Genomic DNA, 27161 nt, shown 5'->3' with positions numbered 1-27161 from the left:
GGTTAACTGAAATGATTAATGGATGCACACTAGCTGATGGCTTTAAATATAGAGTGTGTTACTGATGTCAGGGTTGATTAGTTCTCTATCTATCACTGGTGCTATTAAAAGCTTTGAGCAATTTAGATGTAGTCATTGAGTAAAATTCCAATGGGCTGAGTGAACTTCTATCAGGATTGATTCTGCTGTAGCAAATTTACATATGCACAGAGGTTGGAAAGAACGAGTGGGCCTTTCCTGATGGGGAGAAAGAAAGAGCAGGAATCAGGTGGTCTGTTGGCATCCATCACAACAAAGGTAAAGGGGCTTGGGATAAAAATGTACTCATCTTCACACAAGGAATCCCAAGTGACATGAGGCTATGCATAGTGATCATTTCTATTTCAGAACTTTTCAGAGCAGGAAAAATAAATGAAGGGGAAGCAAGAGGTTAACATGGTATCAAGCTCTAGTAACTCCTCTAAAAATGAACCCACAGGGAAATCATGGTAGTCAGTGGTGGAGACCAAGGTTTTTATTAATAAGATAAAAGAAAGATATGGTACAAGCAAGGTTGGGGGTGAGTACTGACAGTCACTGCATGGAATGATTATGTGTCATGAGTACTTCTGGACCTAGAAAGCAAGCTAGAGTGACTACGCCAATCATTGTGAGGGGAGGTCCAGTCCTGGGCTACTGCAGCTGAACTTGGGGAGATCAGGTTGGTAAAGGAAGCTGTGACTTTAGAAAGGCTTGCTATGGGACATTAGACCATTCCTAATGTCTATACTTATTGGTCCAAATGTCCAAAGATATTTTAAATGGGAGGGAAAACATTATTTTCTGGACCAAAATTCTCTGGATATTGAGATTCCTTTCCTGTCCAGGGTATTAGCAGGTCAGATCTAAGCTGGAAGGTTTCTGCCATTATTCATGCAGCTGAGCCACCTCTAGGAAAAAGGCAGCAAACAATTTGGATCCTTCTATGTAGTTCCGCCTAATGAGAGAAGTAAGAGAAACACTGTTATTTCCGTTCAAATGATGGAGGAAAACTAGTCTACAATGTGAACAGAAAGATTTGAGGATATCAATTCAATCTAAAGTATGCAGCATGTCGGGAGGTTCCGATGTGTGCAGACCTGGGGTTGGGCAGTGAGGGCGTAGCCCCCGCAGGAGCCTACCTGTTGATTTTCTCATTCTGAGAGTGTTCCCCATCATCAACAGCGCCTAGTGGAAGCATCAGCACACTCTTCTGGATAATATCCTGGAATATTTTGGCAATTGGTATGGTTGATCCATCCCGGATCATATCTGGCTCTGTTCCAAACACTAAAACAGGAAAAGAAGGCATTCGAATAACATAAGGACAAGACTACGCCCAGTAATCACCATTACATTTGGTGCATGGGGTAAGTAAGCTTCTTGCTATCATGCAATTTATATTCTAAAGTAGTCAGTAGCATCCAGAAGAAAACGGTGATTGCCTTCTTTACAGCTACCTACTTAAAAAAAAGATATTTTTTAAAAATTTGTATTTTGAAGTAATTTCAGACTTATAGAAAGTTGCAAAAATAGTACAGTTCCCAGGTGCCCCTAACACTTCTTCCCCTAACATTAACAACTTATATACCTATTGTGCAGTTATCAAGAATAGGAAATTAAAATTGGAATATTATTAACCAAACTCCGACCTTATTGGAATGTCATGACTCTTTCCCCTTTTTCTGTGCCATGATCCCGTCCAGAATCCCACACTGCGTTTGTCACCGCTCCTCCATCTCCTCTGGTCTGTGACAGCTTCTCAGTCTTTCCTTGTCTTTCATGACCTTGACCCTCTTGAAGAGTACTGATTGGTTGTTTTGTAAACTGTTCCTCAATTTGGGTATGTCTGTTTTCTCATAACTGGAAGAGGGCATGCATTTTTGGAAAGAGCAGCACAGACGTACCTACTTTTATGGTTGTTTCATGAATTAAATATTAGGAAAGTGGGACTTTGTGTTTTTGTGTTTTGTTTTGTTTTGTTTTTTGTAATCAATCTCTCCATATAAAAGCCTAAGTGACCGTCCTAGCCGGCGACCATTCGCCTGTTCGCTATGACATGCAATGATCACCAGGGGGCAGACATTCAGACCAGTAGAGAAGGGAGCCTGAGTCCTCACAGAATTTGCCATGGGTTAGGTTGCTGCTGGGGCACTGTCATCCCCGAATCTGCTTCACCTGCACCCCAAGATCAGTTTCAGCCCAATCCCTGCAGGCCAGGCCAAGGGACCCCACTGGTGCACAAATCCATGCACCGGGTCTCTAGTATATAAATAAACCCTATAGTCAACTATCACCTGACTGTCTGAATATTTGTACTCAGATTTCAATGTATTCCATGAAATAGTTTAATGGTCTAAGATCTAGAAAGAGATGGGTTCAAACCTTCCAGGCGAGAGGACAAGTTGCCAGTGATGGAGTGGGAATGAAAAATAAAACAAAGACAGAAAAGAGAACATGCCAGCCGAAACCGGTTTGGCTCAGTGGATAGAGCATCAGCCTGCGGACTCAAGGGTCCCAGGTTCGATTCCAGGTCAAGGGCATATACCTTGGTTGCGGGCACATCCCCAGTAGGGGGTGTGCAAGAGCAGCTGATCGATGTTTCTCTCATCGATGTTTCTAACTCTCTATCCCTCTCTCTTCCTCTCTGTAAAAAATCAATAAAATATATTTAAAAAAAAAAAGAAGAAGAAAAGAAAAGAGAACATGCCACATAGTCTTTATCCACAGAGCAAGGCATGAATGTGAACAATGTTGATGTACTTGGTGGTTTATCACACAAATAGACCAAAAGGTGACTCCTGCATTCCTGCAAGAGCATCTCAGGTCTTATCATTGACCCTGACATGTCAATCACACATCTCTCTTCAGCTGGCATTACATTTATCTGCCTGACTTATCTTCCTCTTTTCTTCACTCCCAAATTTTACTGGTAAAATACTGCTGCACCTAGAGGCATTGGGATGGGGCTTCTTCTCCGATTTTTCATGCCTGCGTCCCTTGTCCTGACAACCCTCACAGAGATTTGGTCCTCCCAGGAGGTCTGGACCTCAAACTCCAGCTTTGGCATCCTCAGGGGTGTGGCCTAAGGCCCCATCTGTACCTCCTATCCATGGCTGCACTTTCCGTAATCTCACTTACCCATGGTCAACCACAGCCAGAAATCAACAATGCCTACATCACTCACCTCACTTCATCTCATCATCACAAGAAGGGTAAGTACAGTATAAGATGTTTGAGAGACCACATTGATGAGACAGTGTATATAAAGACCCCTGCACAGTAATACAGCCTGTGTAAAAAGGACGGTCGATATTTGGAGTTTTAAATGTGTCTGCTTTATCCACATCTCCCACCCTTGGGCACCACCCCTCGGTCCCACTGGACACTGGAAACTCGAAATATCTTAAGTCCAACCTGTTTTGATGGCTCTTTTTGCTGCAAGATACTGATGATCTTTAATATCTGCGATCCACGGGTGCAGTCCCAGCACCATGGAAACAGCCATCTGGTTGGAACTATTTCTTTGGGAGAATATATACTGGAGATACTGCTGCACCTAAAAGGTAATGTTTTCAATTGTAAGAGAAAATTTCTAGTTACTCCCTCAGACAATGACTATAGTCTTCCATCAAGGAACTTGGAAACCCCAACCAAGCCAAGTCCAAGGGTTGTGATCTGACCTTGGTTCTGCCTGAGGGATGATGACACAGTGAGCAGGTCTCTAGGATGGAGCTTCACCCAGTGGGAGAAACACTTGCCCTCACCCTCTTCTATCCCCAGTCCCTCCGCTCCCCATCCTGACCACAGTGACTGTTAATATTTGCTTGTTATGAATTTGGTAACTGAAACCTTGAATAATATTATGGACAACATGAATAATATGAACATTATGAATGTTGAGTGATTATGTAACACTAGAGGCCCAGTGCATGATTTAATCATGCACCTGGTGCACCAGCTGGCTGTCTATCCGCTGGTGCACCAGGCCTTTGGAAAGCCTCCGGCGCAGCCATGGCGCAGACGCTGAGCAGACGCTAAGCAGACGCTGAGCTCGCGGCGCCACGAGCTCAGCATCCTGCTGGCCCAATCAGCTACCCCGGCCACCCTGAGTCCCGCCCCCTGCACCTCCCGCTGGCCCAATCGTGGGCGTAGCGGAGTGATGGTAATTTACATATTACCATTTTATTATGTAGGATAATACAAGTATAACTTCTCAATTTAAAAATCCTTCTTTTTGGACTTCGTTTGAGAGCAATCCCACACTGAGCTGGGAAAGGGCCTGTTAGCATCCTTCTCTGCCCCTGGATATGTTGCTACTATGGAAATCCTCTAATGGAAAACTCCATAGCCTGAGATATTTCTTCCATTCATTCCTTCAACTAACGTTTATAGAACACCTGTCGTGTGGCAAGAACTGTTCTAGGTGCTGGGGATATAGCTGTGAGCAAGATGGACAAGGTCCTGCTCTCAGGGAATGAGTGTTGTGAGAATGGGGGAGGGGAGAAGGAGAGGCAGTTGGGGCGGGGACCCTACTTGAGAATGTAATTATATCCTAGAACTGCGGCTTGCGAGCCACATGGGGCTCTTTGGCCCCTTGAGTGTGGCTCTTCCACAAAATACCACAGCCTGAGCGAGTCTATTTTGAAGAAGTGGCGTTAGAAGAAGTTTAAGTTTAAAAAATTTGGCTCTCAAAAGAAATTTCAATCGTTGTACTGTTGATATTTGGCTCTGTTGACTAATGAGTTTGCCGACCACTGTCCTAGAAGACAGTAACCGAGGAATATGGGGTAGAGAGAGTTGGAATGAGGTATTTCTTGAGCTCATTTGTTCAGAGTTTACCTCCTATTAAACTTGAAGTTTACTGATGACAGGTGGATAATGTAGACATACAAATCCTTCCAGATAACATTTTCATTAAAATGGCTCCTGTCAGAGTGTTCATTTCAGACAGGTGGACAAGCAATGGGCACTTGAGATTTTCTGGCTCCATCCAACCAGCCAGTTAGCTTCTTCATCTGTGCACAAAACCAATCTCGCCTTTATAGCTACCATTTAATTCTTTAAATTTTTCCATCACTCCAACTCCAAATGGTTATTTATCTGACTACTGTAATTTCAATATAATCGAGAAAGAGATTTTTAGCGAACAAAAATTATATCTTTTTTTTTACATGTGTTGCAGTCCCTTTTATATTGGAAAAAAAAAAATGGTACTTCAATGCCAACACCTGCACTGCTCACTCCACAGGGGTGTGCGGCTCTCGGGAGGGTGCTCCTAGGCAGAACCATGCAGGTTTCTTACCTGTTTTTCCACCACAGATAAATTCATGTGAGGGACCAGGCGGATGGAAAATTTTCCTAGAACTCGGCCAGGTATGACTGTTTTAGTTCCGGGCTCATCGAACGCGCCCTCGATCCCATGGATGGAAAGAGATGGGTACCTCCATAGGTGCATCAGAATTTCCTCCTGAATTAAAATAAAGTTATTTTATTATGTACAAGAAAGCCTGATTAAAATCAGTTCAGTTAGATTGCTTACATCACCAGTTTCTGTACATCAGCGACACCGTTGATGACAAGTTCATTATCACCCTGCTTGGCTACGTCTGGACTAATAACACAAGTGACCTTCTCCCTCAGGACATGAGGTCCTGCGCGGCTGTCACCTCCCCAAGTGACTCCAATGGCAAAGGCCCCTCCTCACTGGAGCTCTGAAGTTTCCAGTTGATAGATGGCAAAGGGGCCCTTTCAGAAATGTGAGTTCAGTTATAAATTTCCATCCCCAATCATCGCAGTGACAACTTGCATGTAAATGCCTTTGATTTTTCAGGCGTCCCAGCCTTTTTCTTTCTGGCTGTGGCCACCTAAGCTCTTCAGAGGAAACAGACCCCGCCTCTTAGTAAACTCCGCCCCTGCGTCCAGCAGGGCTCCTGGCTCTCCGCATCACCCCCTGCCACTCCCCCCGGGAAGCAGCCGAGCGCCCACACTCCACAGCAGGAGGAGGTGGCAAAGGAAAAAGTCCGAATTTGCCCTTAACAATGCCTCTGCCTCTGGGCTTACTGACTACACTGAGGCAGCGAGGCAGCCATTTACAGGGAGCTCTGAGGCTCCTGGTTTTGTCTAGAAAAATGAACAGTGAGGGGTCTTGGAGCTGAACAATTGCAGGCTGTTCTCACTCTTTGAACGAATAGGAAGCCCAGCTGGTTGGGATTGAGTCTAGTAAACGGATTAGGAAAGGCTGGGCTGTGAAAGGAAATGCTCTGTGGTTATGGCCCCCAGATGAAGGTCTGGATCTAGACCATGACAAGCCTCAGAATTAACTGCTGTCAAGTTCCAAGATGCGGAGATGAGCAGCGCGCAGACCAGGCAATGGGAAAAGTGGTTTAGGATCGTCATTCCTTTCAGAGAGCCGTCAGCTGGTGGCTGTACCTTGGTGTCGAACAGGAATTTCTTAACCCGGCTGCTGTTCCGGTATTCTTCTAGGTCCAGGTCGATGGCGCCGTACAGTTCTTTCTCCTCTTCTGTGAGAGGAGCCACGTGGTCATAGATCCCAGGGATCAGAATATGGCCGGCCGAGTCTGTGAGGCTACCTACAGGACACACAGGAAACAAAGCCAGACAGATGTTCCTCTGGGCTGATGCTCAGGCCCGGCAGCGGGACCCCTAGAGGGGGATGGTACAGGAAGGAGCAGGTCACCAGGCCAACTCAGCCTGTGCCAGACCTGCTTTAATGTCTATCTTGTGGATGGAAGGATGAAAACATGGATTTGCAATCAATTAAATGGGGTTTGACTCACCTGCATTACATTCAAGTTCCCAACTCTTACCTGTTATAGCATAAACATAACAACTTTTAAAAGTTTTCTCATATCCTGAGTTAAAAAGTAATGTATTCATTATAAAAATGTTGAGATATATATGTGTATGCATATACATAATACTTGAGAAACTGAAAATCATCATTCCTTCTCAACATCTCTCCCCTCCACACATAATAATATAGCAAATACTCATCATTAATCAAAAGCATAATATTGGGGTCTAGTCTGTGAGATCCATCAGGACCATGAGAGCCTTTGTGGTGATGAGCAGTCAACTGGGCTGTTATTTATGAAAGACTTTTGGGATTAATAGGAATCAGGGAAATCATCAAAGAATATCTATAAAAGAAGCAGACTCGAGATTTAGTAGACATTGCTCACTATCTCGAGAAAGTACTTATCAAAGATACAATGCAACCAGAAAGTAGAGAACATAAGTGATGAAAAACGTCTCTGGGCAGCCAAATCTGTCCTTAGTCCATCTAGGGACTTATATTCAAGTAAAGACACTTCATAAAACTATGTCCACATTCCTAATGTGATTATAACCTGACAATGCCAGAAAATTACTGTGAGGCACTACATTTTCAAATCTTTCCATTAAGGTCGACAATCACAAAGCACACGGTAAAGAAATAGTTGTGGGTCCACAGGCAGCTCTATCCTTGCATGGGAGGATGTCAGCAGAAGTTTGGGGACGTTCATTAAAGGGACACTGAGTGAGTCTACTGTTGGTGGTGGACTTATGTTCTGCTTTGACTTTGGTGAGGGTGACTGCAAATCAATGACAGCCAGTCCCAGTCACTCGGTGCCCAACTTAATGTTTGACTTCAACTTTACTACTGGGTTTGTATCATGACCTTAACATACTATATTGTATTGGGCTAAATGAGGGAAGTTCCATAACTCAGGGCCATGGATGCTGTACAGCAATCTGCGGTGCTGTACCCCAAGTGCAGTGACACATTCTGGGTGAAGTCCTGGGGGACAAGGGGAGGGGCTGAGGAGGATGTGGTTGAAAACCAGAACAGTGACATCTTCCCTTCACGTTTTGCTCCTGACACTCTCAACCCTCCGGCCTTGCTGTCTGTGGTCCTCTTAAAGCGCTGGGAATGCCATTACACGTTGCACTACTGCCATCCGTGTGCTAGTCGATTTTCATAGGGGGTTTTCCTTGGCTTAATTAGAGCTAAGCCACCTGTTGGTCCACTCATGTGGGGTCACACTGGTTAGTTAGCCTCGTGTGCTCAGAGACAGTACCCTCATTCACAGAAGGTGGGTCTGTGTATGGTCACATCCCAGCATTCACCAGGTGCTGGAACACAGCAGGTGCCCAGTGACTAGGTGTGATGCATTGGACCTCATAGAGCTTCAACCCTGCGTCCTTACATACACAGCAGATGAAAACCACATGGTGGGCACAATCCAGTATCACTTTGTTGAGGATTGTTTCAAAGTTTAAAAAAGGGAAACCCTTTTCATTCCATTTGAGAGAGAGGGAGATTGAAATGCATTATAAAGATATGAAGGTGTTGCTCCTAGGGAAGAAAAAAAATTATTTCTAGTAAAAAAGAGAACTGGCCTTTGTCCACCCCCAAATATTAAGTTGCATGCTCTCTGAATCCTTCTGGAAACAATTTAGACACTTGAAAGGAAAATGGCTTGTTGTATTCTGTCTTAAATTGCCAAGCATGTTGTAAAATTTGTATAAAGGTGCACTTTGTGCCACGTGAGGCAGACCCCGGTATTGTGGCCTGAACTTACGTAGCCTGAGAACCTCTGTTTGAAAAGAACACCAACATTCAAACACAAAAGAGCAACATCCCTGACAGGACTGTGGAACGGGCTCCTGCAAGCAAGGCCCCTGAATATGAAGCTTCCTTCAGTTCCCAGAGATCCACCCCAGCTGCTGGGCAGTCCTGATATAGGCAAGAGCCACGGGGTGAATCAAGGTGGGCAAATGGGCTCTCGGGGAATACCACACACACACCCTAACTTCACTTGCGCACACCAGGTATCCACAGGAAGTCAGAAGCAGGTGTAATTGGCAAACTCATTGGAGTCTCTGTGCAACCTGGGGGCACAGCAACGTGGAAAAAGGAAGCCAAGTGGTGCCAGGATATTTGGCATCATTCTGAGAGCCTCCCTAGAAGTCTCTTGATGCTATGCCATTGTCTTTGCGTATGGCCAGATGTGTCACAGTATCCAGTAAAAGGGACAAATTCAGGAAGAGGTTCAGTCCATGAAAAAAAAAGTAACATGGACTTAATAAGCCCAAGGAACATTTAGACAAGGGGGAAGCTAAGAATATGTTTTTTCTTCTACTGCACCTCTATTCAGAGCTGGCTTGGACCAAGGAAGAAGAGACACATTGGGTCAAATAGAACTATATTTTAGGAGATTGCTTGATGTTTAAAAAGTGAAATGAAATAAGACATTACCGAGAAGAGCCACCAAATCAGCCATTGGCTCCTGAAGAATACCACCAAAGGTCCCTGAATGAAAATCTTGATCTCTGCATGTCACCTGTAAGACAGGTAGAAGAGAAGACAGGTGCTACCACTGTTGTTGCTGTAGCTGTAGCTTTCACATGGTGGGAAACACACCCAACCAGTGTCCCTCAGGACTCAGGTGAGCACCCTGACATCGCTTCTTCTCCGGTCCAGTCACATGGCTCCCATGTCTTCTTTCCCCATGTGTCCTGAATCCCTGAGCCTGACTAGCCCCCACCTATTCCACAAATATGGTTCTATCCAACATCACCAAACTATTGATGGCTACATTATCGTCTTCCTCTTGGTTTCACCCCCATCTGTTGCTCACCCTCCTTCCAGGAAAATTCTCCTCCTGTGGTTTCTGAGCAAGTTTCTCCTCTGTATTCTTTTATTGCCTATAGGATAGTTTTATTAATGTCTCCCCTCATAACTTCTCTTCTGTCTCCCACCCCCACCACTTATTCTGGGGCACATTCTTCCTCTACACACAGAGCCCCAAGAACTAGCTCACTGGGCTTCATTCACAGCCCCACACTCCTACATGTTCACACCTATATGTCTGATCCTCCTGGTGTGCTACTACTTTCTGAAATTCAGGTCTAGAAGACAACTCAACACCTTCTGCTACGATGACTTCCTACCAACTTGCTCATTTCCAGAACAAGGATAGTCCCCAGTCCTGTTAATGTGTCACCTTAAAATTATCTTGGATTCCTCCTATGCACACCATATCTAACCTGGACTTAGGTCCAGTGAGGTGTTTTTTTAAATTGTCTCTTTGATTCAGCCCCTCCCATCATTCCTGCCCAGCTGGTCTTTCTCTACCCAGTGCACCTTTAAGGTGTGACCAGGAGTGTTTCCTCTTTCCTGTACCACTGGGTTCCCACAGGGTGCAATTATTAGTGTCCACCTTGTCACATTAGAAAATAGACTAAAGTGGCTGAATAACAGATGATTTTCCAGGAGGGACTCTCTGATTCTGAGTTGTGTGCTCTGTCCCAGGATGTCTGTATTGATGGAAGAGGAGAAGGAAGCTGACTAGCTGTCACATTTAGCCATCACACAACCCTAGGGGCTTGTGGGAGGGTTTGCTGTGCTCACTTTAGAGGTAAGGACGCCAAGACTTGGAGGGTAAGGGGCCTACACAGGCTGTATGTGCAATCACTGAGCCAGACTGGGATGCAGGCCTCGCAATGCCAGTGCCCCTGGTCCTCCGTCCCAGAAGCAGGAAGGCCCCATGGATTAGGTACTGTTGCCCTCCCAGGAGCCCCAGCACCTGATCAGCAGGCTCTTACCTCCCCCCACTCCCCGGAGGCTGCTGGGCCTGCCTCCAGATTCCACTTTGCACAGCTGCAGTCCCTAAATCTCTTGGCTTGTGAGTCACAAGCCCTCTCAATCCTGTCTGCAGAAAGATGCACAATTCACAGGCTCACAGTGGGGGCTTCATGAACCCCACACCCCGTCCCAGGACCTCCCAGAGGCAGGTGAGCATCCTGGGAGAACGCTGTGCTCTCACACAGCTTTGTCTCTGCCCCTCCCAGACACCAGGTTGGCTTCCTCCCAGCAGGCCACCAGGGTTTGCCGATACCTCCACCGTGAAGTAGCTGTTCCCTCGAGTTCCGTAAATGAGTGCTGGCTTCCTCTGGCTCACCCACAGGTTATCTGAAATCACAATGTAGTCCACGCTGGAAAAGAACCTGTCCTTCTCTCTCCTGACCAGTTCCTCCAGGGCCACAGAGCCGGCTTCTTCCATCCCTTCAATGATGAACTTGATGTTCACGGGGAGATCCTGAGTTAACAAGTCAAAAGTTGGACAAACCAATCTGTCAAAAACCACACAGTCACCCACTCACCTTGTAAGACCCAGGGACAGTGCGTATTTAATGTAAGTACAGTAATTATCACATGTGTTCAATATGCGAATTATTCACGTTCCCAACATCTCTGTTACAGCAAAGGAGTTTCAACCACGGTTGTGAAGGAGAGTTCAAGTTTATGCCCAGTGTACACATTCCAGCAAGACCCACCAATTTAATGTTGATGAAGGATTTGGGGAAGGAATTCCTAAAAGCAGCGACATCTACACCACAGAGCTCTGCGGGGCTGCCCCAGACAGAGGCCCTTTCTTCCTTCTTCCCAAAACGAATTTTTCAAGAAAGGTTATTCTATTACAAATCTCCTTTCTGAATTCATAACTCTGAGCATGATAAACGAGAACTCTTTCCTTTGAAAGACTGGCTAATATTTAAGCCCTAGGATAATTTTTATTTCGAGTATCTGTTATTTTTCAACTATGAGTTCAATCTGCCTTTTAACTTATTCAAAGGCTTTGATCACGCAGCAGAATGGAACATGAGTTTTTTCCAGTTAATATTAGGGCTCAGAATCACTCCTTTAAAATTTTTACAATGTGCCCTTCCCCCATTTGGTTTTGATCTTATTGTATTTCTATAATTTATAACTTCCTATCTCTGAGAGCCACATGAAGAGGAGAGGTCAAAGTCTCTTCCCGGAGCAGAAGACACACGTAGGAGACTCTAAAAGTGATTATACGCAGACAAACGGCAGCACATACATACTAATTAGCTCTAATGAGTAGGACCGACTGGCCAAAGATGAACAAAGGCAGGATGAGCAGAGGATTATGTATTAGAAAATATGACCTTCGGCCATTCTGTTGGTTTAGGGCATGTGGGGGTAATGATTTGTTCAAACGTATCATTTGTGTACATTTCTATGTGTCTTAGGAAGTCAAGCTATAGTTCTGAAATCTTAATATTCAAAAGCTCTTTATTAACACTTAGTCAACATGACTGAGAGGTAGTTGGAAAGTCTAAGATTTTCTGGCAAAAGGTGATTAATAAAATCCAAGCCAATGGCTACTAAGTGTTGGAGGAGGGTGGCAGACCAGCAGGCCGGCTGGGGCTTTGGTCTCTGCTCTGTCCCTTGGCACCCAAGGGACCTACACAAGCTAGTCCACCTCCAGGCAGCTCACTTGTCTCCCTGTACGGTATGGGCACTGACAGCCGATCTGGCTCTGGGTGAGATGGGCCGGTGAGGTGACGCACGGCTAGTGATCTGAACAAGATACAGGAAAAGGGGGTGAGAGGGCGGAGGGCAGGAGAGCACCAGGAAAGAAGAAGCCAGCAGTCATAGGGCCCAGCACTCTAGGCACTGGAGTCCCTTGACTGTTACTTCATTTAGTCGTCTCAATGCCCCGTGGGAGAAGTGATCATTCCTACCTCACAGATGAGGAAAAAGAGGCTTAGAGAGAATTAACTGGCTTATGTACTGTTTGTAAGTATGTAAGCTTCAGAGTTGAAATTTAAAAGCAAAGCAGATTTTGGCCTTTATATAGGAATTATCATATAAATATTGCTTCCTTCCTCTTAAGAAAGAAGGGGGGAAAAAAACAAAGAGAGAGAGAGAGAGAGAGAGAGAGAGAGAGAAGAAGGAAGGAGGGAGGGAAGGTGGGAGGGAGGGAGGAAAGAGACAGAGAAGAAAGTCTAGGGAGAGAATTCAAGACAGAGAGGAAGAGAGAGGAGAAACCAAGGCCACATTAAACTTTCAGGCTGACCAATGTGAGTGTCAAGAATCACAAGGCAACGTTTCAGTGGTTGAAGGGCCTGTCAGCAAACTATCCTGACTCAAACTCTCTTTCTCAGTGAGATAAAGCAGCTGAGTCCAGAGCAGTCACATGTTTCCCACCAACCCCCCCACCCCCACCCCCCGCACGCCGCCCCACCTTCTGCTTATGTCTGGGAGAAAAGAAACTCATGAAAGAGAAGCCCAATGAAATCTCCTCCAGGGGAAGGCACCACAGAGTCAGGCCCTGCTCTGAGGGACAGGATTTGGGAGCAAGGGACGCCATCAAAGATCTAAGCCTTGGACCTGGACTGGGACAGCGCCCGGGCCTGAGCACTGCTTCCCTGCTTCTTCCTGGAAGAGGCTGGATGGAGACCAGCATGCAGGAACCCTGACCTTGAACCTCCTTCTTCAATTTCCAGTGTACAGAGGTGCTTGATTCAGGGAAGTCATGTGAAGGAGAAGGTGGCTGGCTACGTAACCTTAAGGTTAGCTCCATAAAATCCTCGGAGGGAGCCAAGGGCCAACACCCTCATTTTTACAGGACAGGATCTGAGGCCCAGAGAGGCCAGGTCTCCTGCTCAGGGCCACACAGATCGACTCCTCTGCTAGGAGCCTAAGTGCATTCATCAGAAGACGGTAGGGTGGTGTGAGATGAGACCACCCTTGTGAGAACATCAGGTGGGACAGTAAAAGACTCAAACCTGGGCCACCAACATGTCCTCTGATGGCCCGAGAGAGGCAGCCCCCTACCTTTCCAGTACCTGTACTGGCACACCTATGAAAACTACATTTCACAAGAATGGAGAGGCCTAAAGATTCAATCAGGATGTCACATGCCAGGGATCTCTAACTTGATCATTGATAAAATAGCTAATGTGTTGTTTTAAAGTGTATGTTTGTATCTATTAACAAAATCAAACTTTGTGATAAGAAGGAGGAGGAGATAAATAATACAAGTCAAAGTAAGATAAAGGTGAAAAAGGCAAGTCCCAGTGAGAGTAACTTAGCCACAGGCTCATCATGCTTTTTGTTATGTGTTTGTTTGTTTTTTCCATGTGGTCAGCAGCACAGGCTCAAGGTACCATGTCTGCCCCAGACCAGCTGGGCGGCTTTGAGCAAGTTCCCTGACTGTCCCAAGTTTCACTCTCCTCATCTATAAAATGGGTGTGATTATAAGAGTACAGCCCTAAGAAGACTGTTGGGAAGAGGAAAGGACAAAAATTCAGGTGAAAGCTTGCAGCACAGTGAGGGACTCAAAGCATCCTGCCTGTGCCATCATCATCGTCACCATCACTGTCACCATCACCGTCATTGTCAGTCATCATCATCGAGCTCCCTCCCCAACACCATTGGCTACCTACTTCCTCCAGGGCTCGGAATGCGCTCATAGCATTAATCCACGCCAAAACAGGACCTTTGTTGTCTGTTGCTCCTCGTCCGTAAAGTTTTCCTTGAAAAATGGGGGAAGAATTTTCAGAAAAGCATGGGTACCTCTGCCAAGTTGAGTGAGTTAAAAACAAACGTTGTTTTATGGGTAATTGCTTGAACAGGGCTTTCTGCTTCCAAGAACAAATCTTGCACTGAAATCGCAAAGTGTGATTTCTTATGTATAGACAGTATGGCCACTAGCTAGACAGAAATGTAAGCTCACTTGAAATATACTGAACCTTTATGAGGTATTTTATCCAAATTCATGGAAAAGGGCCTGTGTTACAGACGGTCATGTAACAACCTTTCATTCTGAGATTTTACAACTAGCAAAAGAATGGACAAAGGGTATCTGTAGCTCCATTAACCTTTCTTCTTTTCTTTAAAAAGAAATTATAGTTGGTAATTTTAAAAAGAAAACGTTTATCCAAGACAACTGTTTTCCTCACAGCCCAAGGACTCCAGCCTGGGGCACTCATTCACCCACAGGCACAAAAGTTCGAAGTTTCTTTTCCAAATGAAATAAAATTGGCCATGCCGAAACCGGTTTGGTTCGGTGGATAGAGCCTCGGCCTGCGGACTGAAATGTCCCAGGTTCGATTCCGGTCAAGGGCATGTACCTTGGTTGTGGGCACATCTCCAGTGTGAGGTGTGCAGGAGGCAGGTGATCGATGTTTCTCTCTCATCGATGTTTCTAACTATCTTTCCCTCTCCCTTCCTCTCTGTAAAAAATCAATAAAAATATATTTAAAAAAAAAAAGAAATAAAATTGGCTACATTGGACCGACTTGTAGACCATGAGAGTGGCATTTAGTTCATTCTTAACAACAACAGGTTAGACCTGGAGCCAGTGATGGGAGGCCCGTCTTAAATCCTTAACCCTGTGAGCATCCCTTATCCACAGAAGCACCAGCTCTGTGCATCAGCACATCACTAACCATCTACTTCCGTCAGCGTGTAAGGGTCTGTGAGCCACCCATCGGCCTGTGTGGCCGGCTGCACGTCCAGGTGGCCGTAGAAGCACACGGTGGGTTTCCCTGGATCATTCCCCAGCTCAGCCAGGATGACAGGAGGTATCGGGAGAGTCTGGCCATCAGGCAGCTGCAGGAGGACAATGGGTTGTAGTTTTAAGTAAATGCTGTTTAGTTCTTCCTGACAATTCAAAGACATGATGTTGGGAGTCCTGCTTCTACCCCTGGGTCCTGGCAGAGCCCATATAATTTTCTGATCACCCTTTATCCAGCTTTAACATGGTATCACAAGACACTTTTAATTAAAACATGAAGTGTAATTAAAGCAAAGCACTTCCTCAGATACCATTGATAAATAGGAAACTTAGTTGAGCATGCTCTTCAATAGGAACTCAGACTCAACTACCTTGAATTGGGTGTTGGAAACAAACCGTTGGGAGACTTTCAATGCTAAGCCAGGCAGCACTGGGCGCTAAGATTTAAGATTGCCATTTGTGACCGAGGGGCAGTAACAGGAAGTGATTCTGATGAGAGGCTGGAGCCTCAGAAAGATGCCTTAGAGCTTGGGAAAGTTTGAATCTTGCGTGCAGGGGCCTTTCCAGGATGAGTCGCCTTGGCTCACCTCCTTCACTTGTGTTCCCTCCCACCCCTACCCAAGTCCTGACATGATGAGAAATCAACATGGCAACCTCGTTTGGGATGAGGAGGAATTCTATGGGTGTTTGTATTGAGGATCTTGCCACCACCACGGGAGGGCATGGCCAATGCACAGGGAAGTGGCAGCTCATGGGGGAGGGAGGGACCGCCAGCACCTGCTGAGAGCCCAAGTCCTGGAGGTCCACGCTGGCCCCCAGGCGCCGGAGCTCCTCTGCGGCCACAGTCATCATTCTGAAGAGCTCTTGTCGGAGGCGGGGCACAGGTTGAATGGAGTCGCTCTCAATGGCCACCCACTCCTTCAGCCTCTGTGAGGACAGGCCACAGGGTGATTAGCATGACACAGCACAGGAGGCACAGAATCCCCAATGTCCTTCATTTGACCTTGATAATCAAAAGTCACTGGCCAAGCTGAAAGTGTAATCAGGAACATAGAAGCCAGAGCTGGCTGGGTTAAAAGGAGTTTTAGGCAACCCTGCTAGCAGTTCTCAACCTGTGGGTCGAGACCCACAGGTTAAGAACCGCTGCTGTAGAGCCTAAGACCATCGGAAAACACAGATATTTACATTACGATTCATAACAGTAGCAAAATTGCAGTTATGAAGTAGCAACGAAAATAATTTTATGATTGGGGGTCACGACAACATGAGGAACTGTATTAAAGGGTCGTGGCATTAGAAAGGTTGAGAACCACTGCTCTAGATCAAGTGTGCTGGAAAGTAACAGAGAGCCACTTTCCAGAAAATAGCCTGGAGAGATCTCTTCCCTCAACCTAACTAATAGTGACTATTTTAACTCAATGAAGAACCACAGGCATTTTAAATGGAATTAAGTTATCAGGCAAAAATCCCCACATCTCCCAGCAAACCACCTTTCACTCAGACACCAAAAGGGATCTCATGCAAGTGTCCCGCCTGTAGTTTCTCCAACCTGCACAAATTCATCCTGATGCAGATCCATGTACCGGAAGACCTTCTCAAGCAGCCCAGCGTGGGGGGAGGATGGAGAGGACATGCCTCCCAAAAGCAGCAGCAGAAGAGCAAGGAGAGCTGACGCCTGTGGGCAGGCACAGGGGAGGAAGCAAAATAAGTACCAGGGTTTGGACTTTCGACCTCGCAAATACTTCAAGAAGTCTGTTCTCCGACACAGCTGCGTGCAGTCACTCAGACTAAAACAACACCAGGTAGCAGAACGGGAAATCTCTGTTGTGCTCCGTTTCCCCAAGCGCGGCCTTCTCAGTGCTAACGGATTGCGATAAGACAGAAAGCAGGCTGACGAGCTTGTCTGGAAGCAGCCTTCCTCAGTCTGTTCCTGTGATCATCTTTCCCGTTGGTTGACTTCCCCTTACGTCATAACACACACATATGGTGTGAAGGGCAATGTTTGTAAGGGAGAGAAGTGTGCTGTAATTTTTAAAATAATAAAATTTGTATGTGTGATTTGCCACTCTATTAGAAAGAATATTTTGTAAGGACTGCCTAGAATCCCGGGCAGCGTGCGGGGTTTCCTCCATCAGCTGCTGAGGCTAGAGCACTTGAAAAAGAAACATAAAAGCACAGTGTGATAGGTAACATGGAAGAACTAAAGATAATTTAGGCGCTGTTGGCCACATTCCCTTTCCTCCCACCTCTCTGGCCTCTGCTTCCCTCCCTGATGGCTCCTTTCCTCTCCTGGCCCATAAATGTGGGACTTGTCCATGACCCCAATCTTCGCTCTCCGCTTCCTCCTCCTCCCCCACACCCTCTTCCTACTCATCCCTCCACCCCGCGGTAGCTCCAGGCTGGGTGCAGAGCAGAAAACCAGAGGGCAGGACTTCCAGGCTCAGAACTAATTCATCATCTTCTTCCGAACCAGCTCTTCCTTGTGGACTTTTGCACATTTCGAAGCTAGACTTTATTTTCTGGAGCCATTTTAGGTTTAGGCAGTTTCTTTTCTAGGCCTCCAGCCCTGGGCACCAACAGAGCCAAGGTAAAGATGTGTGTCTAGACTATAAAGAATTATACAAGTCAATAATATAAAATAAATTTGAATAGACATTTCTCCAAAGAAAATCTACAAATGATGAACTAAGTACATGAAAAGATGCTCAACACCATTAGTCATCAGGGAAATGCAAATCAAATAATGAGTCACCACTTCATACCTTCTCACCTATTCCTATGGTTAAAATAAAAAAAGTCAGGTAACAATAAGTGTTGGCAAGGATGTGGAGAAATTGCAACCCTCGTACATTGCTGGAGGGAATGCAAGATGGTGCAAATGCTTTGGAAAGCAGTCTGGCAGTCCTCAAATGATTAAATATATGACCTAGCAGTTCCTCTCAGATATGTTTTTAAGGAAGATGAGAACATGTGTCCACACAAAAACTCAACAGGGATGTTTACAGCAGCATTATTCAAAATGGCTGCAACCCAGCCATCCGTGGATGAATGGATGAACAAAATGTGCTGTATACATAAGATGGAATATTATTCAGCCATGAAAAGAATCACTGATACATGCTACAACATGCATGAACCCTGAAAACATTGTGTTGAGTAAAAGAACCCAGACATAAAAGACTACATATGGTATCAGTCCATTTATGTGAAATGTCCAGAATAGTTAAATCGGAGAGACAGAAGTATATTGGTGGCCTAGGGCTGGCAGAATTGAGGGGAGTGACTGATGATAATGAGTAAGGGGTTCTTTGTGGGATGATGGAAGTCCTAAAGTTCATTTTGGCAACGTTTGTGCAATTCTGAATATACTAAAAACCATTGAATTGCACACTTTAAATTGGTAAATTGTAAGTTCCGTGAATTACATTGCAATATGGTCACTATAAAAATAATCATCATAAATATGAACACTTGTTCAAAAGTATAAATATATTATTGAATATGAAAAATGTCTCAAAAGGAAGCTAAGAAGTGGGTAAATTTCAGGTAAAAGTGTACCCTGCTCATTCATAAGCGAGTTAAGAACTTGGTCCAGAAGATGGCGCTAATGAGCCGTCCCTGAGCACCCTTTGCCTCATTCTGATCCAAATGAGGCTGGATCCAGCTAAGCTCTGGGGGGTTAGGGTTAGGGTTAGGGGCTGCAAACAAATCAGGAGGAAAGGACTCTTGAGGACTGACAGCAGCAGCAAAAAAGCTCTGGATGCCCGGGAAAGGCTCTTTGAAATGAAGTAGGATATTTTTTGTAGGCCATCCATCTAAATTAATATGTGAGCTGTTACTTTTACTTTTCATGCATTCAATTTCCACTAAAAAACAATTTGGTGCTCCACTCCAATGAAAACTAAAATGGGGAAATTTGAAGAAAAGGAAGCCACAAGAAAAGAAGGAAAACAGCAATTTTAAGGAGAAAGAATGGTTCGTATTTCAGCAGGAGTCCCCTCCCCTCCCAACAGGAACAGCACAGGCAGGGCCCAGCTTCCTGAAGGATTGTCCCTGGTGGTGGGTCCTCACACAGGGTCTGCAGGACTGCACTTCCCCGCAGTGCCCGCAGAGTGGACGGAGCACCTGTGTCCCTTTGCCACAGAGATGGGCTGAGGACACTGATCCTGCCTGTAGGATCTTGGATGGGGTCCCCGCATTGCATACACACTCGCTTCCCCAGTCTCCCACACCCCTTTCTCTTTCTGTTTCTTTTCTTGGGTTACAGTCACACTTGACTTAGAATTAATTGCACAGCAGCAACCTGGAGACTGAGAAGGGTTATTCCTGGCTTTTGCCTTTGCAAAAGAAGTTGCTGGAGGATAGGAAGGTGAAGGGGGCAGGGAGATCGGGAGGCCCGGTCCTAGTGTTATCTTGGCGGGGCAGGTAACCCAGCCCAGCTGGAGAAGCCCCGCTTCGGGACCCTCACAGAGGAACCCCCCACCCCCCATAAGATTCTGATAATTCCTGCTCATTGTTCTTAGATTTGGAACAAAAGCCCTAAGTGCCCCTACACTAAGCCTTATTTTTAAATACTTTAACTTTTAAGACTTTCTGAAGGCGTGTCCACATCCTCTGCAGTGGACCCACCCCCACCCCGTCCTTCTCCCAGTCAATTCAGCTTCAATCCCAAGAGCCTCTCCTCCCACAGGGCTGGCCTCGGGGTCTCCTCCTCTCCTAGCTCTCAGCAACAACCAGGACAGTTAGATGGTCTGTGTGCTTAACTGATGGTGGCCTCGACCGAGCTGCAGGCTGGACACAGGCACAGAGCCAATGACACTTAGGACACTTCTATCTCTTGCCCTGAAAGCAGCAGGCATCCGACAGGAGGCTGGGTGGGGTGTGCTGTTGATAAATCCCCTCCTGCACTGTTTGCTGCTGAGCAGAATAAAGAATCCAAATGAAAGCCTTCCTGCTTCCCCTCACGGGGCCTGGGCTAGGCCTGTTCCTCCGGTACACTTTAGCCAAACCCTTTTCTGCCTCTGAGAAACTTTGTGCTGGGTCAACTTGTATGCCAAGACCCCACTTACCAAGTCACCTAGAGTCCCATGGGATTGCTTTACGAAGGTGCTCTGCCCGGGACTGAGCTGATGGGTTTGGTATAATGCAGGAAAAATGCCTTATTGGTCTATCTCACCATGCCGGGATTAAAAATAAAAGCTGAACCTCCCCTCCCCCCACAGCCTTTCTGGATTCTGTTAATTCCCCCGCAGAGCTGGGCTGAGCCAAGCATTCTTGCGCAGATGAACTCTGGCAGCCAGTCTTGAAGTGGGAGCGGTCAGGGAGTGGCTTTTGGAGAGCAGCCTGGTCAATTTCCAGCAACAGAATTCCCCAGAAAGTCCCAAGAGCTAGGAGTTTCTCCACCATCCTCTAGTCAGGGTCTGACCGGCAGTCTGACCCCAAAAAAAGAGCTTAGCTCAGGCTCACTCCTAAACCCAAGGTGAAGCCCACTCCCCAGGTGCAGATGGCTGGAGAAAGACATCACCGGATAAAGGGGTGCAGGAGGAGCCCAGCGCAATCCTGGGTGCAGGTAGGGCTCGGAATCAGGCTCAGCTCGCACTGACCGCTGGCTTGGTGTTCCCTGGTCCGGAGCTGCAGGCTGGACACAGGCACAGAGCACTGCCCTGTGCAGCAGGAGGCCAGAGGTCATGCATGCACAGCATCCGGCCCTTCGAGGACCCTGCTTGGATGGTGCGCCATCCTAGGGGCAGCCAGCTGGTCTGAGGACCATGCCCCTGACTGCACAGGTGCAGGCAAGTAGAAAGCAGCAATGTCAGTGTGTGTCACCTAGAAAGGACTCTTGAGATCCTTTTGCTTCCCTCCATACTGGCCAGTGATCTGGGCTTCCCCAGACTCTGCCCTGGCTCTGCACCACCTCCGGAGCCTAATGTCATCTGCAAACATGACAAACCTGACCAAAAAAGTGTAAGTGATGCCCGGCCCGTGTGGCTGAGTGTTTGAGCGTCAACCTATGAACTAGGAGGTCACGGTTCAGTTCTTGATCAGGGCACATGCCCACACATTGCAGGCTCAATCCCCAGTAGGGGGTGTGCCAGTGGCAGCCGATCGATGATTTGGGGAGGCCCAGAAAGATAATGCTAATGTTGGTACACTTGAAGTTGTCCCAGAGGCTCCTTATACCATCTTCATATTTTTAAATTCTTTTTGCTCTTCTGGATTGGGTCTTTTTTGCTCCCTCATATTCCAAATCATTGATTTGATTCTGGGAATCCTCTACTCTACTGTTGATTCCCTGTAAATTATTCTTTATTTCAGTTAGTGTATGCTTAATATCTGACTGGCCCTTGTTCATGTTTTTTGAAATTCTCACTAAGATCCTTGAAAGTCTCACTAAGTTCCTTGAACCTCTCATCAAGATCCTTGATCATCTGCCCAGCCAGTGTGGCTCAGTGGTTGAGTGTCAACCTATGAACCAGGAGGTCACGGTTTGATTCCTGGTCAGGGCACATGCCCGGGTTGCGGGCTCTATTCCCCGGTGAGGGCCATGAAGATGACAGCTGATCAATGATTCTCTCTCATCATTGATGTTTCTATTTCTCTCTCCCTATCCCTTCCTCTCTGAAATCAATAAAAATATATATATTTTTAAAAGAGTTTCTTTAAAAAAACACACTAACCATCTTTTTTTTTTTAAAAAAGTGACATTGCCAGAGGTGCCTGTTGCTCCTCCCACAGGCAGGTCTCTAACTGTGGTGAAGTCACACAGAGAGGTGTCACCACTGGGCTGGACCCTGAGCTCCTCCAAGGCCTGCATTGTCTTAGGCTCTGAGCCTGGGACAGGGGACACCCTTCACTCTCGAGGGGTGAGAGGTGTGAACCCCAAACCATGGATTGGGTGCAGACCCTGGAGTCAAGACCCACGGCCAACTCAAGGTCTTCTAACCATGCTTGGGCCACAGCCACTGCCTTTGCTTCCTTCTTTTAAATCTCATTTGTGTGATTTGGGTGTAAAAGGGTTAGCAGGATAAACCTAAGATACCTGCAGGAGTGACTGAGTGATCTCAGGGGACAACAGATAAAATCAGGTGGCAAAACAACAGAGAGGACATGGAGAGTTGGGGGGAGGGGCAAGGCAGTGGGAACTGAGCCACAGAGGACTTGGAGACAGGGACAGGGGAGGGGTGGCAGGGAGAGGACAGTCAGAGAGGAATTGGTGGGCAGAGTTCTGCGGGCTGGTCCAGCTGGCAAAGGTACCAAAACCCAGCTCCCTCCCACCTTCTGGTGGTGGCCGGTGGTCCTTGGTGCTCACTGGCCCAGAGTTGCATTGCTGAGGTCTGTGCCCCAGCTCACCTGGCCTCCTCCTGTGTGTGTCCCTGTGTCCTCTCTTCTTCTTAGAAGGTCACCACCAGTTTCTGGATTATGGAGTACCCCAATCCAGTACAACCTCATTTTATTTCATCTGCAAAGACCCTGCTTGCAAGTCAGCTCAGGTTCTGAGGCTCCACGTGGACATGCATTTTGGGGGTATCATTCCCCCAGCACACCCTGCTCTTTATTTCCTTGTCGTTACTAATATTCTATTATTTGTTCACTTAATATTCTCCGCCTCACTCACTTGAACTTAAGCTGGATCAGGGTCAGGCCGTGTTCTCCATATTCCCACGTCCTGAGAGGTGCCTGTCCTAGACTAAAATCCCAATTGGTGTTTGCTAAGTGCACAGTCTGAGGAGAGACACCAGGAGTAGCTAATGTTCACCAGTGTAATGCTTTCTATTTCAACATTGTGCAGAAAATGCAAAATGTGTTGATGAACAAAACTATCTGAGCTGTAAGCATGGATAAGGGGAAAAAACCCACAAAATTTAAGTGAGTCAGATGATTGTTCCTCCTAGCAGTCTCAGGAGGCTCCAGCTTCCTGACAACACACCACAGGGGCTTTGTTCATTGTGCTGCTGCCTGGAGTCCTTGCTTCTCTCCACCACCCAAAGCCTCCTGGCCCCCAAGTCCTTCATCAACAAAGCACAGCAGCCTCTCTGCACCCGCCCCCCAACCCTCCAATCCCACACATTCCCTGGTGCTCACACCAGTGTCTCACAATTCAGAGCATCTGGGCTAGCTGTTCAACTACCCTCTTCCCTAACTGATCTCAGATTTTATTCCTTGATGCTCACAGCTTCGTCACAATGGGTCTGACTGATATACTCAGTCCTCAGCACCCATTTTCATTTGTGTCTGTTTATTCTGTGAAATTCTTAGTAATTTTCTTCTGATGTCACTTCTCCACCATTTCACTATTTCTCCTTTTGTAGACCTCCTACTACAGTTGAAATCTTTTGATCTATCATGTATCCTTCTATTCTCTGATCCTTTCTGTCCATTTTTTCTCTGCTTTCTGGCTAAATTCCTCAGTCATGTTTTCCAGCTGATTCATTCTCTCTTTGATTATGGCTGGTCTAGAATGCACATGAACTACTGAGTTTCTCAATAACGATTTTTCATTTTCAGGATTTCTCATTGGTTGTGCTCTGTGTCCACCTATTCTCCACTCACATCTGCCTGCCTCTTCTCTATGGTTTTAGTCCTTCATTTATCCCATGAAGGTTGTAAACATATTTCATTCACATCCATTTAAACATGTTCTACTGTTTGCATTTCAGTGGCAGTAAACTCACTTCCCAATTAATATTGTGAGCTTTCTTATTGCTAGTCTGATATTATTAGTCTAACGTATACTTTTACTAGTAACTTGCAGGCTCTACCTGAACACCAGTTGTGTTCTCCGCCTCTCGGTCATTATTTCTGCGGAGAAATGCTGTGGGCGCCCAGCTGTCACCCGCCGGGAGACCCAACCAGTCCTGGTTCCGGCAGTGGTGCCGGCTCCGCTGCCCTCTGTGCTGGGTCCCTGTGACCCTGTGGCAGCCTCATTTCTAGATGCTTCTGCCCTGCCCCCATCCCACTCACCACTGAATGTTTTTGTTTTGCTTTTGTCCAGTAGAGATATTTATTATGTTTTTGAGTCTACCTTTTTAATTAGACATTTAAAGTATGTGTACTTGTGCTGATGGAAGTGGATGGGAGGTTTGAGAGTGAACTCCTGAGCGTTGATCTGAAATCCCTGCAGTGACCTCCCTTCTGGGAGGCAAAGTCCCCGGCTGGGCCCGGAGCCAGCTGCAGTGTACAAGCTCGTGTGTGTGTGTGTGTGTGTGTGTGTGTGTGCGCGCGTGTGCGCGCGCGCGCGTGTCCCACACACTTTCCCAAAATGAGGGGAAGCAGGATTAGTTTAAAGAGGGGAAAATCTCCCTTAAAAGCTTGTGTGTCCTGCCAGTATACCTTAACCGGCATATAGGCCCAAGTCCCAGAAATCCTCAGGCTCTAGGACCAGGACATAGGACTGATAGAAAACTGGGGCCCAGCAGGGTGAGCTCAGGATCGGGACCCAGGTGCGAGGCAGGGAGAGGCGCTGGGCTCCAGCAGCGCACCTGCAGGGCAGAGTGTGCTGTGAGGGAACAGGATGCCCCAGGCAAACTGAAGGCTGATACCTGTTAGAACGGGGCTCCAGGCCATGCAGGGTTCCCTGCTCCCACAATCTTCCAAAAGCTCCAGCTCTGCTCATCCCTCCCTTCTCTTCTCCTTTCTCAAAGTCCCTAATCCCTCTGGGTGTTCTGGATCCCACTCTTTAGGGGTCCATGGGGACAGTCCCCCAGCTTCCTGTGCTGCTGCTGGGAGCTGCATATGCTCCCTGTCAGTGCCATGCCTCCCAAAGGCACCTCTGTCCCAACCAAAGAGCTTCTGAATGGGGCGGATTGTAATTGCCTGAAAGAGCGATTGAGAGGGTGGACACTGATGCATTGTGGGCCAGCAGGGAGAGGTGCTTGGGGACAGACGCCTAGCATCCTGATGTGTAGGTGTAACCTACGTCCTGTGCGCAGGACTAGGGCAGGAGTGGGGTAGGGTTGTCCTTACGGTCCTGCTCCAACATTTCCCTGGCCTGCCCCCAAATGAAGATACCCCACTTATAGTCTGGGTGCCCAGACAGGGTCAGAGGACTGAGGTTGGACACACGCCATCTCGTGTCTACCGGTGACATCTCCAGGAGCCCCCTCCTGGCACCAGTCACCCAAACAATGATAATGTTTCATAAAATATGTCTGCTTAAAATTAGTTTCGAAATATTTTTGGTAACTTGAAACCTTAAAATTATACTCAGTTACGTTAAATGATGGGCATTCGATAAATGTTCAGATCATTTCTAGATAAGATAAAATACTGAAACATTAATGGCTTCTCATTACAGAGACTAAAGGTGTCTGGTCTGTTAGTAAATGTGTTCTTTGGCCATATTGGAAACTCTAGTGCACCACTGTTGGATCTCAGCCCTCTCACTGTCTGCGAGGCAATGTGATCTGCCTGTAAACTGGACTAGGTCCTGGAGTCTTCAAGCTTCCTCCAATGTCTGGCTACAACTCTCCACACTAATGTTACCAGTCTTCTCTTGCCCCTTTTCCTGAAGCCCACACTGAAGCTGGGCGACTGGATATAAAGTCCAGAGGCGTCACTGCAATGGGTCACGGAGGGACAACCGTAAACGGAGGCCCTGCTGCTGTGAGGGCCACTCGGGACGTTCACTGGAACACCCATGACATCCCAGAGTCAATGAACCCACAAACCGGGAAATTCATCAATCACCCTCACACCACTGTCTAAAGATGCTTCAAGCCCAACACCTAGAAATATTTGTTTTAAATTGATGGATTTGTTGTTCTACTCATTTATGCATTCATTGGTTGGTTCTTATATGTGCCCTGACCAGGACCAAACCAACAACCTTGGTATATCGGGACGACACTCTAACCAACTGAACTACCTGGTGAGGGCTAGAAATCTTGACCAACTGCCCTCTGGACTAAAAAATGGAGTCTGGAGTCTGTTCTAATCATTAATGCTTATTTTTGCTTCCCTGGGAATGCTTCTCATTAAATGCTTATTATTAAATGAAGCACAGGGAGATATAGTGGTCACTTAGGGCTGGGAGCAGGGATGAAGAGGGAAGTAATGCTAAGAGCACTGGGTTCCTTTCTGAGATGGAAATATCCTAAAATCAATCATGGTGATGGTTGCATACATCTGTGAATGGGTAAAAGTGATGCAATCATACACTTAAATGCAGATTCCTGGGCCCCACCCCAAACTCTTCACACTAATGTTTGGGATTGGGGTTGGGGAGCAGAGTTCAGGGTTTAGTGAGAAAGGCACCAACTGTACCTGCATGCATACTATTCTCCACCTCTTCCTCTAAGTCATACCTCACCCTTTGTATTCAGCAGCTAGAGGTTCTGCCACAGTTTTACTAATAATATTGCTTTCTGTGTGAAGAAAAACCGAGCACAGACAAGTGTGCTGTGGTAGGTCCCAGTGCACCAGAGAATCTGCCTGGGCCTCGAGTCCACACTCTGGCTGCCACCATCCACCTAGCATGACTGCGTTCCAGCACTAGGAAACCACCTGAAAAGAAAGCCACGTGTTTATAAGAACAGGTAGCCACCCAGAGCGCACTGTAAACCACCTCCACACGGCTGCTTTCTCAGGAGAGACAGTGGCACCTGAGAGCACTTCTAAACAGCAGCAGCTCATGGACCTCATGCAGCACCTGCTCTGTTTGCCTGGCTCCCGCATGTCACCCCCACTCTTTGGGCGAATACACGTCCAGCACTCTGGTCCCTGCTCTCCAAACACCGGAGGGCTCACTCACCATTCTTCCCAGTTTGGGGTCCATCGAGCAGGATTTCTGAAGCTTCTAGCAGT

At 46.7% G+C, this 27161-nt stretch overlaps 1 protein-coding gene across 1 annotated transcript; it reads right to left on the bottom strand.

The window, feature by feature from the left end:
* Positions 1-499: 499 nt before the first annotated feature.
* On the bottom strand, positions 500-27161 carry CNDP1 (carnosine dipeptidase 1). Its single transcript, XM_028139336.2, has 12 exons — positions 27109-27161; positions 16909-17034; positions 16137-16286; positions 15292-15454; positions 14287-14375; positions 10926-11126; positions 9284-9368; positions 6451-6611; positions 5324-5488; positions 3436-3577; positions 1161-1308; positions 500-976 (listed from the first exon to the last, which is right to left on the bottom strand). Exons 1-12 carry the CDS (start codon positions 27130-27132, stop codon positions 907-909), a joined length of 1524 nt encoding a protein of 507 aa, XP_027995137.2. The 5' UTR covers positions 27133-27161; the 3' UTR covers positions 500-906.

This window comes from Eptesicus fuscus, chromosome 12 (assembly GCF_027574615.1).
Source record: "Eptesicus fuscus isolate TK198812 chromosome 12, DD_ASM_mEF_20220401, whole genome shotgun sequence".
Classification (NCBI taxonomy): Eukaryota; Metazoa; Chordata; class Mammalia; order Chiroptera; family Vespertilionidae; genus Eptesicus; species Eptesicus fuscus.
The sequence above is the reverse complement of the archived record's forward strand: the minus strand, read 5'-3'. Positions and strand labels throughout refer to the sequence as shown.

Excerpts from the sequence above, each read along its gene's own strand:
- CNDP1 (XM_028139336.2), bottom strand. The coding sequence starts at position 27,132 with ATGGACCCCAAACTGGGAAGAATG. Across the intron at positions 16,287-16,908 it reads ATCAGGATGAATTTGTGCAG|AGGCTGAAGGAGTGGGTGGC; the intron begins GTTGGAGAAACT and ends CTGTCCTCACAG. Across the intron at positions 3,578-5,323 it reads TATCTGTGGTGGAAAAACAG|GTGCAGCAGTATCTCCAGTA; the intron begins GTAAGAAACCTG and ends ATTACCTTTTAG.